At 47.7% G+C, this 15,810-nt stretch overlaps 1 protein-coding gene across 2 annotated transcripts in view; it reads right to left on the bottom strand.

Moving 5' to 3' along the window:
- Positions 1 to 15,810, bottom strand: part of KCNN3 (potassium calcium-activated channel subfamily N member 3) — a 186,662-nt gene that overhangs the window by 60,855 nt on the left and 109,997 nt on the right. For both annotated transcript variants that reach the window (XM_004388556.1, XM_004388555.2), the window contains exon 3: positions 10,289 to 10,707. In XM_004388556.1, the coding sequence (XP_004388613.1) occupies positions 10,289 to 10,707 (419 nt within the window). The remainder of the gene's footprint in view (positions 1 to 10,288; positions 10,708 to 15,810) is intronic.

Below are 15,810 nucleotides of genomic sequence, written 5' to 3'. Positions count from 1 at the left end.
ACTTTTCAAGGGCCCTGTGACATGCTGTTAAATTGTTTTCCAGAAAGATGGAGCTAATTTTCCCCGTTATCAGGGGAGACTACCCACCCCTGCCCACCACCAGTAACAATGGTCTCCTGCACTAAATTGCATTTATGTAACTTTCTGTCAATTCCAGAGGTGCAAAACAAATTATTCTCCTTGCAGTTTTAATTTGCAGTTCTTGGATTAGTGAGGATGAGTGTGTGTGTGTGTGTGTGTGTGTGTGTGTTTCATTTTATTGGCTGTTTGTATCTCTTCCTGGTTTCTAAGAGTGTTTTGTAAAATAGGGATATCAGCCGCTTGTCATGTTTGCTGCAAATATTTTTCCCAGGTTAAGATTTGCTTTTTAAATAATTATTTTTGAAGGACAGAAATCTAAAATTGAATAGGATCAGATACATCAGTCTTGTCCTTTGCTTCTTCTCTTCCAAGATTTTTATGCTTAACAATTCTTTCTCATCCCAGGATTGGTTAACTATATATTCACTTTGTTTTCTGAAGCCTGCCCATGTTTCTTCTTCTACATCTAACTCTTTAATCCACCTGGAATTTATTTTGGTGACTGGCCAGAAGTTGGGCACTGATTTTTCATCCAAGCATTCAATATGCCCATTAACATTTATTGAATAATCTATTGCTTCCTAATTGGTTTCCTTTCTCCCATATTAGATTCCTACATACTAGGGTATATTTCAGGGTTTTCGGTTAGGTTTCTTCGATCTGTCAGTCGATTTTTCAGTAACACCTCCGGAACTTAATTACTCTTCGTTTTATAACGTTTTAATACATAGTAGAGAAAGTCCCCCCTCAACTTTAGAAAAAGTTTAGTTATTCTCATTAAAACACCCTCAGAGTCAGTAGTATTTCCCCTCAAATTTTTCAAGTCTTTTTGTGTGTGTGTGTGTCTGTGTGCTTTAGGTGAAACTGTACAGATGAGTTTCCCATTCAACAATTTATAGACAAATTGTTTTGTGACGTTAGTTGCAGTCCCTGTGACGTGTCAACGCTCTTCCCTTCCATGCCCGGATTCCCCATTTCCATCCGTCCATGTTTTCTGTCCCTTCCTGTTCTTCTTGTCATTGCTTTCCAGGTAGGTGCTGCCCTTTCGGACTCATATACATGATTGAACTAAGCAGCACATTCCTTCTGTGTTATTGTTTATAGACCTGTCTGATCTTTGGCTGAAGGGTGAACTTGAGAAGTGGCTTCCGTTCTGAGTTAAAAGGGTGTCCAGGGACTCCCCTGAAATTTTTGAATTTTGTTTATGTTTGTTAACTCTTTTCTTGATCAGTTTTATTAGAAGTTGGTGTCTTTTGGATTTATAAATTGTTCTTCTGTTTTGAAATGGATGAATTCCTGCCTTTGTCTTTGTTATAAATTTAATTGGCACTCCTGAGGTGTGTTGGTTCTTCTGAGGAATTCAATACACAGTTAACTTAGTTTCGTTCTTAATTTCTTTTTCATAGTGAAAAACTTTAAGGATATTTTTTCATCTGAGTACAGCTTGGTCACCTCTCTGAGTTTTGATAAATAAGGTCGTCATTGTTGTAATATTCTAAATAGTCTTGAATGGTAGTTTTGATTTATCTTTTGACTAAATTGTAATTGAGGAGATTGCTTTAAAAGTCCCAAGTCTTGGTTTTTAAAATAAATATTTGATTTTCCTCTTAATGGAAGCTTCGTGTCCTGTGGTCAGAGAATACAGTCTGAACAATTTTTCTAATGTTTTGAAACATGTGGCCAAGATAATCAAATTTTGTAAGTGTTCCACGAATGCTTTAAAAAATTATTTGTTTATAGACTACAAAGTTCAATATTTATCAATTAATTAAAATATCTAATACTCCAGATTCTCTATTTCCTTTTTTTTCCCATAAAAGTTCATAGTTTTATTATATATGGTATTTTTATTGCTGTAAAGTGGCTCCTTTGGACCATTTAACGCTTTTTGTTTTGAATTCAGCTCGGTTTAAAATGAGGATTTCTACTTAATCGCCCTTTGCTTTGTACTTACCTAATGAATATTTGCTATTCTTTTCTTTTTTGGGTCATTCCATTTTAGATTCCTCTTTTGTAAGCGGTATGAAAGTAAACTTTTCTTTCAAATCCCATTTAAGTAAGAGGCATCGTCTTTCCATTGGAGAAGTAAACTCAATTATGCTGATGGTTGTACAACTCAAGCTGAGTTTTCTCTCATCTCATGTCATGCTTCCTCTTCCTTCCTGCTTCCTTTATTTTTCTGTCTGGGCGCTGTGGACTCTGATGTGGTTTGAATGTCCTGTCTGGTGATGGGGAGGGTGCACATTCTCAGGGTAGGAAAAGTGAGGCATTAGGTGGGGTGTCAGGGTCCAAATCTCAGCTCTGCTGCTCCCTGGCTGTGGGACCCAGGGGACAGCGCTTAACCCCTCTGTGCCTCAGCTTCCTCATATGTAGAATAGAGATAATAATAGTCCCACACCTCCTTGAGCTGTGGTACGAATTAAGTGAAATAACGCATAGCAGGTTTTTAGCTCCTGTCTGGCCCAGAGTGAACCCTCAACTGATATTGGCTCTTGCCATTGTTATTCATTATTATTCTACTTTTTAAATTCTACCTACGGTTACCTTCAGGTTTAAAAATGATTTAAACTACAGTTTTCTAATTATTAAAATGGAGCGATCGGGCTTGTTATGATTCTCCTCTACCTAAGATGATGAAGCTGGCATCGTTTTACGAATCCCTTCTAGCCTTCTCCTCTCCACTTACTAATGTGATTAGCAACAACCTAATTATATTGAATTGTTTTTATTTCATACATCTACTCCTTTGAGAACAATATTTGACATTAGCGTTTGGTTTTGAAGCCATGCCTGAGTGCGGTCTCGATTTCATATTTAACGGTTTCGACGCTATCCGCTTGCCTTTCACGTCATTCTATTACTAAGATCTTAATTTTGATTCATCCCTTGGCCAACTGGTATACAAGTTCCCCAAAAAACATGTAGATTGTTTACCTTCTAAGCCCACAAAACTCTAAGAATGACTTTTGTTCCTCTTGTTTCCTCACATGAATGACATGCTGGATCACAACCTTAAAACTCTGTACAAGCGTCCTAACGTCTTCAGGAATGGAAGGTTCCTGAAGAAAAGCCTGCTTTGTGCTGTCTGTGTGCTTCCAGGGTTGTTTGACCTGATAATTCGATAAAATTTCTGGAAAAAAATGTATTAGGACGTGTCAAGGTCAGGGGGTGACTTTTCCCCCCATTAATTCAAACTGGAACACAGCCTTTTTGATCTGCCTACTTGTGTCTTTTCCCCCACCACAAGTCTGGAAAAGTTTTCTTTGTGTATGTCTTTGGTTATGCTTTTATCCACATTATTCTGGTTTCTTCCTCCAGAATAACTCTAATTCTTGGATTTAACCTTGATTCTAGAGCCTCCAGTTCTGTCATATTCATTCACCCCCTTCACTTCTATCTCTTTGTTCTTTTCTTCTGCATTCTGAGGGAACTTTTAAGTTTGCCCTCCACATTCCACATTGTTTGTAATTCAGTTCTGCCCCCAATGTGGATTTTCTTTTTGCTAAAATAATTTTAGCTTTCTGGAACTCTATGCTTGTGTGAACCAGAGACATACATTTTCATTATTTTCATATCTGTCCATTCTTCTCTATCATAGAGATCACATCTTCTCGCACCCTGTTAGGAGCACCAAGAAATATGCTAAAGGTACCTTTTGTTTCTCATAATTAAGCATTCTTCTTCACCTTCAGGATTATTTTTCCTCTTCCTTATGGCTATAGGATTTTTGCAAAGGCCCCATGTAGGGCCCTCGTTCTCACCTCCCCCACGCTCCGAAGGAAATTCATCCCTGAATTAGGAGAACTCTGTCCAGGCCTAGGAAACCCTGGTGGTGTAGTGGTTAAGAGCTATGGCTGCTAACCAAAAGGTTGGCAGTTTGAATCCACCAGGCACTCCCTGGTAAACCCTATGGGGCAGTTCTACTCTGTCGTATAGGGTCGCTATGAGTTGGAATCAAGTCAACGGCAACATGTTTGGTTTTTTTGGTTTATCCAGGCCTAGTCACAAGCAGCGGGACTGTCTTAGGCTCTGTCCCCATCTAATGGACTGCTGACTTCTCATTTCTCTAGCTAGATGGCAAGGTTTCCAGGTCTAGCAGGCGGCATCCAATATGACTGTGCTCTGCCACGGAGGGATATTCCCTCACTAACTAGACCACCAAGGAGTCCTGGTGGTGCAGTGGTTAAGCGTTAGGCTGCTAACTGAAAGAACAGCAGTTGGAACCCACCTAGCCACTCTGCAGAAGAAAGATGTGACAGTTTTCTTCAGTAAAGATTATAGCCTTGGAACCACGATGTAGCTGTTCTCTGTTCTAGAAGGTCACTATGGATTTAACTTGCCGGCAGTGGGTTTGGTGTTTTTGGTGAAACTAGTCCATTGATACCCTAAACCAGTGGTAGCCAAACTTTTAAAATCATGGATTCCTACCAGTACAGAAGTTTTGAGCATGCACCCTGTGCTATATGTATATTTATTATAAATGACACACATGTACTCCTGTCTACCTATACATTAAATATTAGTAGAGAAGACTTCTCTTAAGATCAAAATAACTCCAAAGAGAGACCCTAGTCGTTTCTTGCGATCTCCCAGTGTGTCCATGGTGCATGTGCTCCACATTGGGGGCTGTGCCTCAAATCCAGGGGCCCAGGGGAAACCACAGTCCCAGCCACATTGTTCTCAGGCTCTTCTCGGCCCCGGGAGCTTCCAACTCCGTGGGGGCAACGTGCTTCATCCTGTAGACTGTCTTCCTATGGTTTGCCTACAGTCAGAAGTGCCAGGGAACCTCTTTCTCGCTTTCTCCAAAGCTCCTTGGCTCATGGTTTGTACAGACCTGAATGCCTGAGACATGGGCCGATGAGGGAGGTGGAAGGAAGTCTCTTTCCATTTTCCTCATGATGGAAGGGGGACTGTTTTAACAAGAGGAAGAATGGGCCACTAGTTGTTTTTCTCCCACTCCGGGGGCCAAGTCTCCAGAATAAAATTTCTCATTAAGATACCAATATGCAAGAAAAGATGACAATTCACCTCGCCACCACCAAAAACCTAGAACAATCTGTTGACCGAGGAGGAGGAAGGCCTGTGATTCTGAGACACTGTGTGTGCAGAACTCGAAGCCTCAGGAGGGACAAGGACACTAAAGAGGCTGGGAGGGTCATTTATAAAACATGGCTTGGGACACCAAGATTCAGCCCACGTTATCGGTGTACCAGAGGCCCTGCTGCTCCTCGCAGGGAGATAAACATACAAATGGGAGCTGGCAGACCGTTGGTAAGGATGTGCCAGGAGAGCTGACTTCCCCAAGCTGTTGCCACTAGGATCGAGCCTCAGGAAGGTCTCTCTGGCCTCGAAGGCTGCTGGGTATTTGACAGTGCTTAATGAGGAGGTTCCTAGGACAGCACTAGGAGGCCTGTGGGAGGCAGGCACACAGCGAGGAGAATCCCAGAGAATCCCAAGTGCCACAATTGTCAGGCCTTGGAACCCATGATGTAAGGCCTCACTGGGGGCCAAGGAAAACAAGCCTACTGTTATCACTGCCTCCCAGCAACCAGGCCTGCCTTGTCCTCCCAAAAGTTCTGGGTATTACCGGGCTGTTGTGGGTACTTACTAATTCCCTCTCCCTCCTTGGAAGGAGGAAATGTGAGAAGCTTTATCATCACGTAAAAGCCAACCCAGGATATGATAAATGTCTTTAAAAATGCATCTTGCTAAAGAGGGACTTCCATAGCAACCTCAGGAGTGTGTGTACACAACTAGAGCTGTGTCTTGCCTCCTGTCAGCCACCTGGAATATGAACAAGGTCTGCTTCGGGCCTCAGCAGGCAGGAATTTTCCAGACCCCGTTACAAGGCTGTGTGACCCTGGACAAGTCACTTATCCTCTCTGATGTCTAAGTGATACAATCAGCATCAGATCAAGCTAAGAGAAAATCAAGGTCATCTTGTCTACACCAGCCTTCCACCCCTGTCCAAAGCTTCGGTCCCCTCAAAGTACCCCCTGGTTCGAGTTTCTGTCCAGTCTTTGGTTGAATAAGTCCTGTCTCAAGGTTCCTGCCAAGCTTATTATTTGACACGTGGGAAGGACAGGGATCATTTTAGTTTGATTCTAAAAGAAATGGCTTGGTCTTTGTCAGAGAAGTGCTTTGACTGGTTAGGACGATATATACTAACTTATACCTGTTTTCACAGTTCCATGGCTCAGACTCCTGGGAAAGTGTCTGAGATTCTGAGTTTTTTTTTTACAGTTTATTGGGGCATGCTCAGGTGATCCCTCAGAGATCTCTGGAGCCAGAATGCCCTGTAGAATTGTCCTGCGTGAGGAGAAGGGGATGGGCCTCTAAACTCCTGCACTGACAAGTCATTGATGTAGCTGTCCCGGACAGGGACTAGACCTTCGAGAGGCAGCTCCCATCAGCCAAGGGTAGTTCGAGGGGAGGGACTCAGCTGCCAGCTGTGATGGACGATACAACACAGCTGAGGGAACGAGACCCTGGATCCTAGAGGGGGCTGCTGGGCGGTGCATACAGCAGCCACTAGCCATGGGTATGTCTGAATTTAACATGAAGCAGCCATAGAGTCAGGCCAGACAGCAACCCTGGGGCCCAGGTGTCAGCCTCAGTGGCTTGGAGACTCTCAGATTGGGAAAGGAGCCCGAACAGTCTAGGCCACCAAACCCATGGCCATTGAGTCAATTCTGACTCACAGAGACCCTACAGGACAGAGTAGAACTGCCCCATAGGGTTTCCAAGCAGCAGCTGGTGGATTCAAACTGCCGACCTTTTTGGTTAGCAGCCGAGCTCTTAACCATGGCGCCACCAGGGTTTCCAGGTCTAGGCCACAGGTTCTATGAAAGTGCAGGATTCAGCCAGATTTGGTGGGACAAACAGGAAGTTCAGTCCGAATCAGGTGCAAATTCTGCCTCTGTGACCTCTGGCAGGTGGAACAGTCATGGTCCCTCTATCATGGGTCTGCTGTGAGGGTGAAATGAGGTCACGGATATGAAGCACCTCACAGAGAACTAGCACAGGTTTGTCATTGCTGGAGCTGCCAACGAGTAGATATCAACTCAGCGACCCCGTGTGGGTTTTCACTGGCTAATTCTTTTCAGAAGTAGACCGCCAGGTCCTTCTTCCTAGTCTGTCCTAGTCTGGAAGCTCATCTGAAACCTGTCCGCCATGCGTGACCCTGCTGGTATCTGAATACGGGTGGCATAGCTTCCAGCAACACAGCAACACACAAACCCCCACAGTACGACAGACTGACAGACACATGGGGGAGGACATCATGCTTGATAAAGTAGAGGGTCAGCGAAAAAGAGGAAGACCCTCAATAAGATGGATTGACACAGTGGCTGCAACAATGGGCTCAAGCAGAACGATTGTGAGCATGGCACAAGACCGTGCAGTGATTCGTCCTGCGGTACATCGGGTCACTATAAATTGGTACCAACTCAATGGCATCTAACAACAACGATCCCGTGTGACAGAGTAGAAACTTCCCCACAGGGTTTCCTTGGCTGTAATCTTTATGGGAGCAGATCACCAGGTCTTTCTTCCGAGGGTCTGCTGGGTGGGCTCGAACCACCAATGTTTTGGTTAGTAGACAAGGGCTTAACCATGGAGCCACCAAGGCTTCTTTAGCAGAGAGTAAGTTCCTGAGAAACAGGGGCAATGACATCACCCACTACACTTTACTATACCACATGTTATCTCTAAGCGGATGGTCAAATGTTCGTGACGCTTCAGGAGACCCCTGTTGTTGCCCGGAGCCTTTGCTTTGGTCTTCAGTTGGGGCTTATGAGTTGTCTGGGGAGAGAAGCCTGGTGATCCGTCAGGGAGCAGGTTAACCTAGCTTCGGCTAGAAACCACGGAGGGCCATGCATTGCCAAATACAATGCCACAGAGTACTTTGACACACGCTTTTTCTACAGAGTGGAGCAGACTCACCCACACATGTGACAGGCTCAATGAACAACACAACTCACAGGTACTCTGTTCTGTGTTCAGCCTTTTACTCGTCTGCAAAATGGGGTGGCTGTACATGCCAAACAGGATTACTTTGAGGGTGACGTGAGACAACGGATGTGGAAGACTTCAAACGCCTTAAAGGGCTATGCAGATTCAGATATTGTTGTTGTTAGAAAACTTGGCTTTGGTCAATTGGAACGGAAGACAGGAAGACTGTGGGTCATCCCCACCTATGGTAGAAGGGGATTTCTTTTAATCAGAAGAAGGTAATACAAAATTTCCAAAAGTGGTCAAGGGCCCTACATTATTGCTCATTTCACTGCCACCACATGGCGCTATACAGTTCAGATCATTACCTGTTCGACTCTAACAGGAAACCCTGCAAAACAGGTGTTATGAGGCCCAGAGAGGTAAAGTGACGGGTGCAATGCTGCTCAGCTAGGAGGACCACAGGGCGTTTGGGGTTGGACCCTGAGCACAAGCGGTCTCCGTTGCAGAGTGTCTGCCTACCAGAGAAGGGTCATAAAGCATCATGCAGCACAGTCTCTCCTGGAGCAGATGTCGCCATGGCGGCTGTGGGATAATGGCGGGGTTCTAATAGGTGGGCATTGCGTGTCCCGGGGCTCTGTGTGTGAGGAACATCTGACACTGCACGGCTCTCAGAGACCAACCTTCCATCCTTTGAGGCGCTTGCCCTGCTGCCGCAGAATGCCCTCTGAGTCTGACCACGTGTCTGCTGGCCAAAAATTGGAAAGAAACGCCCGCGCACAAAACGCCCCAAAACAGGTGGGGGATACCGTGAGATGTTTTTAGGCTAACGATTCTCCAGACTCCTTTGCTTGTTTCATCTCTGCCGGGACACCGGGACACGTGGAAGATTTAGCAATGTAATTTGAAATGTCGATTAACTAAGGGTAGCCACCAGGATCCGTGTAAACTACACAGAGTGCTTGACCCTACCTCCCAACAGAATAAAAATAATCTCTCTCCAGTGAACCCATCTTCACTCTATCTCAAGTGACCCCGATTTTACAAGGAGGAAACTGAGGCTCAGAGAGGTTAAGTGACTTGCCCAAGGTCTTAAAGCTACTTAGGGACAGAATCTAGGCTTCTAACCTAGGTGTTTCGAAGGCCACGTATCAAATCCAATCAAAATGAATACTCAGGGTCAGCTTGAAACGGAAAAGGGTCACACAGGTCGGCTTGAGGATGGTGGAGGGAGGAGACAGGAACAGTCCTACCCTTGGGCCTTGATGGTGGGAGTTCTGAGGGCCTTGAAGCAACCAATGGGCTGGCATGTGTACCAGAGCCTTGGGTCTCTGTGAGGCCACCTTTCCCTTCTCTCCCACCAGCCACTTCTCTGAATCACTACCCAACCACCAGCAGGCTGGGACCTCCTAAAACATTTCCCAAAGTCTTCCATCAAGACAGCACTTCTCAAACATTAAGGTGCATTTGAATCGCCAGGAGACCAAGTTAAAATACAGACTGTGATTCAGTGGTCTGGGATGAGGAGCCCTGGTGGCACAGTGGTTAAGAGCTACGGCTGCTAACCAAAAGGTCAGCAGTTCAAATCCACCAGCTGCTCCTTGGAAACCCTATAGGGCAGTTCTACTCTGTCCTGTAGGGTCGTTATGAGTTGGAATCAACTCGACGGCAGTGGGTTTAGTCTGGGGTGAGGGCTGAGATTTTGTGTGCTAACAAGTTCCCAAGTGATGCTGCTGGTCTATGGGCCAAACTTTGAGTAGGGAGCCATCAATGGGTGCTGTATGATCCAAAGGGTTTGTGGGCAGATACTTTTGAAGAAATCTGGACTAACCACAGTTGAACCAGTTTCATTACTGCAGGGCTTCTCAGAGCCTTTAAAGCGCTAGCGAGTCTTGTTATTCTCCAAGAGGGCAAGATAACATGGAAATTGCAAAGTGTTATACTTTGGGTAAGGGTTAACTATGTAACCGGGCTGCTTTGATATGCTGGTTTACAAAGAGGGAACAGAAAATCAGAAATAGCATCTGTGCATTTTTCCCAGCTTACCTTTGTTCCAATGTTTCAATGTCTCAGGTCATATTCAGCACCAGCTCAGCCCTCCCCTCGTCCCATTTTCTCCTCTGAGGTGTTTGGGTACATGCCTGCCTCCTCCAGCAGACCATCACCCCGTTCCTCCTCCCTTCCCCGTCCCAGCACAGGCTCTGCGCTCAGAAGCCCGGGTTGAGGGGGGTACTGGGTGGGACCCAAGGAATACCTTTCACAGACGCGGACAGTCCAGGCAGCGATGATCCATAGCGAGATGCTGAACACCAGCAGCACTGTGCCGGGGCAGATGGTCATGAGGGTCTTCATGACGAAGCGGGTATTGAAGTTGATCTTGTTGAGGGCCCCGATGCTGCGGGACGAGGCATCAGTGAAGAGTTTGCTGTGCAGTAACATGACGCGGGCGATCAGGTACAGGCGCAAGAACATGGGGATGGACAGGATGATGTCCACATCCGCCTCTGTCCGCGAGGGCGCGTAGGAGAAGGCCAGCCGCGCATTCCAGAAGAACTTGTACTCGCCGGGAATAGGGTGGATGGCACACACCAGCATCTCCAGGCTAATGTAGAGGATGCGCTCGTAAGTCATGGCTATCCGCCAGTCGTCTGCGCCATTGTCGATCACGAAGAGCTGGCGGGAGCAGACGCCCGTTAGTGTGGCCAGGACGGAAACGCACAACAGGGGTGAGGGAGGGCCGCGTGGGTAGGGAGAACGGGACAGGGAAGACGGGGCAGGCTCCTGGGCTCCGTTCAGCCTGACCCACCTCAGGGCCCTCTTTAGAGGCCACACAACGTATCGTGAGAGCCCTGGACTGGGGTCAGGTCCAGCTGGGAGGCCCTGGCTAAGGCACTTCCACTCTCTGGGCCTCAGTTTCCTCCTCTGTAAACTGCTCCCTAAGGTCCCTTCCAGCTCGAAGATGCCAGGCCCCAAAACTGGCTGTTTCATGACGATGAGAGGGAAAAGAGCTCATTTATATTAAAAACACATCTCCTGGGCACCTGCCACAGGCCAGGCCCTGAGTGCTTGGAGCCCTGGAGGGGGACGCAGGGATGAAAAAGTTACCACTCTTGCACTAGTGCGCTCAGAGGGGCGGGCGCACAGTCCTGCCTCTGTTCACAGAAGGGACCAGCAAATGTTTGTGGTACTGCTTTGCCCTCAGCACAGCTGAGTGTTAATAGCAGGGACTCTGAAACCAGACTGCCTGGGTTTGAATCCGGCTCCTAACACTAACTAGCTGTGTGATCTTGGGCAAGTTACTTAACCTCTCTGTGCCACAGTTTCCTCATTTGGGAACCTCAACAGAGGTTGCCATGAGGCTTCAAGGGATTAGTAAATGCCAAGTGCACAGAGTCCTGCCCAGCACACAGCAGCAAATGGCTGTCTTCAGCACTGTTAAGGGTCTCAGCCTTTCTGTAAAATGAGAGGGGACAGCTCAATGACATCTAAGATCCCCCTCAGCCCTAACCTTCCACAAAGCGAAGATCCCTGCTGTCACCTGCTGTCACCTCACCAGGATGGGCAAGGTGGCTCATACACGCACTCCTGAGCGCCTGCTGTGTGCCCAGCCTGAGCTGTGTGCTGGGATTCCCATATGGGGAAGTCCCACCCTGGAGTCCCACCCATGCTCAATGACTGTGAAGCGGACCTCACGCCCTTCCCCTCCATGGCGTCAGTCCCCATATCTATGAAGCAAGGGGCCTCTAAAATCCCACCCAGCCGGACATTCCTCGGGCTCTCTTTCTCAGAGGGCCTGAGATCTGGGGCCTGTGTTGGGCATCGGGGGCCTCCTGGGCAGGTCTGTCCCTCACTTACAAGAGGCTAAGGGGTGTTTAGGACCACAGCATCCCCTCTCTGTGCTGGAGTGAGGCCCTCTGGCCCTCTTGCAGCTCTGGCTGTCCACCCTGTCCCAGCTGTCACATGCCCACCCTGCTCAGGACTGCAGCCCCACACGCTGCCTGCTCTGGGGGCCACAGACAGCTGCTGCTGGGAAGGACTTCATAAATGACAAAATATCATTCATTCATTCATTCAACTAACATTGGTTGAAGTTCCCCTATCTGCCAGGGGCTGGGGATTCAGGGTTGAAGGAAACAGCTCTGAGTGTAGCCCTCACGCTGAAGGTCATGACTGGGGGAGAGTTAGAGGGTGTGATAGCAGCACCTGGCCCCGGCCTGCTCGAATTAGGAAGGTGGAACCTCTGAACAAGAAGCCCTGGTGGCACAACAGTTAAGCGCTCGGCTGCCAACTGAAAGGTTGGTGATTTGAACCCACCCAGTGGCTCCATGGAAGAAAGACGTGGCGATCTGCTCCCGCAAAGATTACAGCCTAGAAAACCCTATGGTGCCGTTCTACTCTGTCATATGGGGTTGCTATATGACTCATGACACCTGACAACAATCTCTGAACGGGAGAGAGTCCCGTGCAGCATCAGCCCGGAGCCTCTCCCGCCCTCCTTACCCCGTGCATCTGAGCGTGGGCTTTTCCAGACACAGGCTTCCATCGTCAATTAGAGAGACCTAACAGCCTCAGAGGGTTCCCTCTGCTCCTCACTGCCACCGACAGGCCAAGCCATGGCAACGTGACTGCCTGGCCAGACTCTTCAGATGCAAAATTAAAACCATCCACCCCATAATAAAGAATTGCATCAGGGTACTGTAGTAACCGGGTTCACTCTGGGCAGAGGACTGAAGGAACGAGTACGGAATTCCTTTGATTCCTTGATGGGGAATGGGCTTTTGCGCGACTTGAGTTGTGGGGGCGGGTGGTTTTGTGTTGGGTGCATCACAGCCCTGCGCAGCTGGACAGGAAGGTGCTGGCCCAGGTGCTGTCACCCCCACCCTCTCAGGTGTGCTGCTTCTGTTCCCTGGTGCAGGTGGGTAAGGCAACACAGGGCCGTGCAGAGAGCCCTGGAGCTATTAGCTGTGTGACTTTAGGCAGGCCACACTGCTTCTCTGAACCTGTTTCCACATCTCTGTCATGGAGGTAAGGAGCCCTGGTGGCACAGTGGTTAAGTACTTGGCTGCTAATGGAAAGGGTGGTGATTTGAACCCCCCAGCAGCTCTGCAGGAGAAAGACCTGGTGATCGGCTTCCGTAAAGATCACAGCCAAGAAAACCCTCTGGGGCAGTTCTACTCTGTCACATGGGGTTTCTGTGAGTTGAAATTGACTCAGCAGCACCTAACAACAACATCGTGGGAATATTAACCTTGGCTCTGCCTACCTCATGGGATTGGCAGTAGGACTGAACAATACAGATAAGTGGAAATGTGCTTAGCTAACTGCAGTACCCTAAAATGTGAGGGATTATTAAGCCGGCAGGCCTGGGGAGCATTCATAAAGTGTGTGTATCGGGGTGGGTGAGGGATGTTTGGAGGTTGCAGATTGAAAGCCTCTGCTAAGCGGGGTTCCAGTGTAGGGTTCTGGTTCTGCAGGGTGGGGCAGCAGTGTCCTAGGAGATCCCCTTACTGCCGTGCATAGGGACACCCTTATGGTCTACCTTCTCCCTGCTGACCCCTGGGGTCACAGCTCATTCCCTTCAGACTTAGGGCAGATAATGAACACCCCACTGCTATGGATTGAATTGCGTCCCCGCAAAAGATGTGTTGAAGTCCTAACCCTCGTACCTGTGAATGTGACCATGTTTGGAAATGGGGATTTTGAAGATGCTGTCAGTGAAGGAGCCCTGGTGACACAGTGGTTAAGAGCTCGACTGTTAATCAAAAGGTCGGCAGTTCCAATCCACCAGCTGCTCTTTGGAAACTCTGTGGGGCAGTTCTACTCTGTCCTATAGGGTCGCTATGAGTTGAAATTGACTTGACGGCAATGGTTTGTTTGTGTTTGATCAGTTAAGGAGCCCTGGTGGTTAAACCCTTAGCTGCTAACCGAAAGGTTCGAACACACACAGCAGGAGAAAGACCTGAAGATCAGCTTCCATAAAGATTATAGCCAAGAAAACCCTATGGGGCAGTTCTGCTCTGTCACATAGGGTCACTCTGAGTCAACAACAACATCAGTTAAATAACCATGAGGTCGTACTAGATCGAGTAGGGGGGATTCTCATCCAGCCTGAGTGGGTGTCCTTATAGAAGGGGAGAGTCAAACAGAGCACAGAGAGGGCAGACAGCCACTGAAGACCAAGACACAGATTTGGAGCGATGCTCCAACAAGCCAAGGAATGCCAGGGCTCTTGGGCCATCACCAGAAGCTAGGAGAGAGGCATGGAACAGATTCTCACTCAGAGCCCTCAGAAGGAATCAACCCTGCTGACACCCTCATTTTGGACTTCTAGCCTACAGAATGTGAAACAATAAATTTCTGTTCTTGTAAGCCACCCAATTTGCAGTACTTTGTTACAGCAGCCCCAGGAAGCTAATTATCCACCCCCGCCCCCACCGGGCTGTTCCCTCACTCAATGTCCTATTCATTCCTTTCAAAGCGCAGATCTCAATCATGTCTATATTTGTCTTTACTTGGTTTTTGTCTGTCTCTCCCCCAGACCAGTGGTTCTCGACCTGGCTGCACATTAGAATCACCCAGGGCACTTTTTAAAAGTACTCATGCCTGGGCTACACCCCAGACCAACGAAATCAGAATCTCTGGATCTCTGGGGGAGGGGGACTGGTGTTGGGATTTGTTTTAAAGCACCCCAGGTGATTTAAAGCACCCCAGGTATAAACAGGATTGGGACCCACTGTCCACAGTTGGATCTCCAAAGGGGCAGGGGCTGTGTCTTCCTTGTTCCCTGTTGTATCTCTAGCACCTAGCCCAGATCTTAGCATGTAATAAAAAAAAAAAAAAAACCCCAAACTTGTTGCAGTTGAGTCGATTCCGACTCATAGTGACCCTCTAGGATGGAGTAGACCTGCCCCATAGGGTCTCCAAGGAGTGGTTGGTGGATTCGAACTGCCAACCTTTCGGTTAGCAGCCAGAGCTCTTAACCACTGCACCACCAGGGCTCCTAGCATGTAATAGGTGTTCAATAAATACCTGTTTAGTGACTCAATAACTACTGCTTACTGTGTGACCCTGGATGAGTAACCTCCCCTCCCTTGGCCTCAGTTTCCTCCTCTGAGGAACGAGGAGGATGAATTAGATGATCCCCGAGATTCCTTCCACTCTGAAGAGCTAAAACTCTGTGGCCCTGTGCAGATCCCTTGGCTTGGTACCTCCCAACTCGTGTGCTCTCGGTGCATGAAAGCTCCCCAGGGACAGGACCCACAACCGGCTCATCCTCACCTCCCTCCAGTGCCTCAGATGTTGCCTGGCACACAAGGCCAGTCAGCAGACTTTTATCGAATAAAGGGGTGGGTAGGTGGGTGATTGGGTCACATGAAGAAAAGGACAGTTTGACAGTGGCCCTTGTTATCCACCCAGAATGGACATTCCTATAGAAAATTCGTTTTTAAGCCTGTGGCTAATAAAGTACATGACAACTCATCTTATGCCATGAGAAAGGATACCCTTGACTCAACGGCAATGGGCTTGGGGGCTGTCATGGATTGAATTGCGTCCCCCAAAATATCTGTCAACTTGGCTGGATCATGATTTCTGGTATTGTATGATTGTGTACCATTTGGTAATCTGACGTGACTTCCTTATGTGTTGTAAATTCAATCACTATGATCTAATAAGATGGATTAGCGGCAGTTATACTGATGAGGTCTACAAGATTGGATAGTGTCTTAAGCCAATCTCTTTTGAGATATAAAAGAGAGAAGTGAGCAGAGACACATG

This window comes from Trichechus manatus, unplaced genomic scaffold, assembly GCF_000243295.1.
Source record: "Trichechus manatus latirostris isolate Lorelei unplaced genomic scaffold, TriManLat1.0 scaffold00213, whole genome shotgun sequence".
In the NCBI taxonomy this organism is placed as follows: Eukaryota; Metazoa; Chordata; class Mammalia; order Sirenia; family Trichechidae; genus Trichechus; species Trichechus manatus.
Note: the sequence above shows the minus strand (reverse complement) of the source record. Positions and strands in the feature narration are given on the sequence as shown.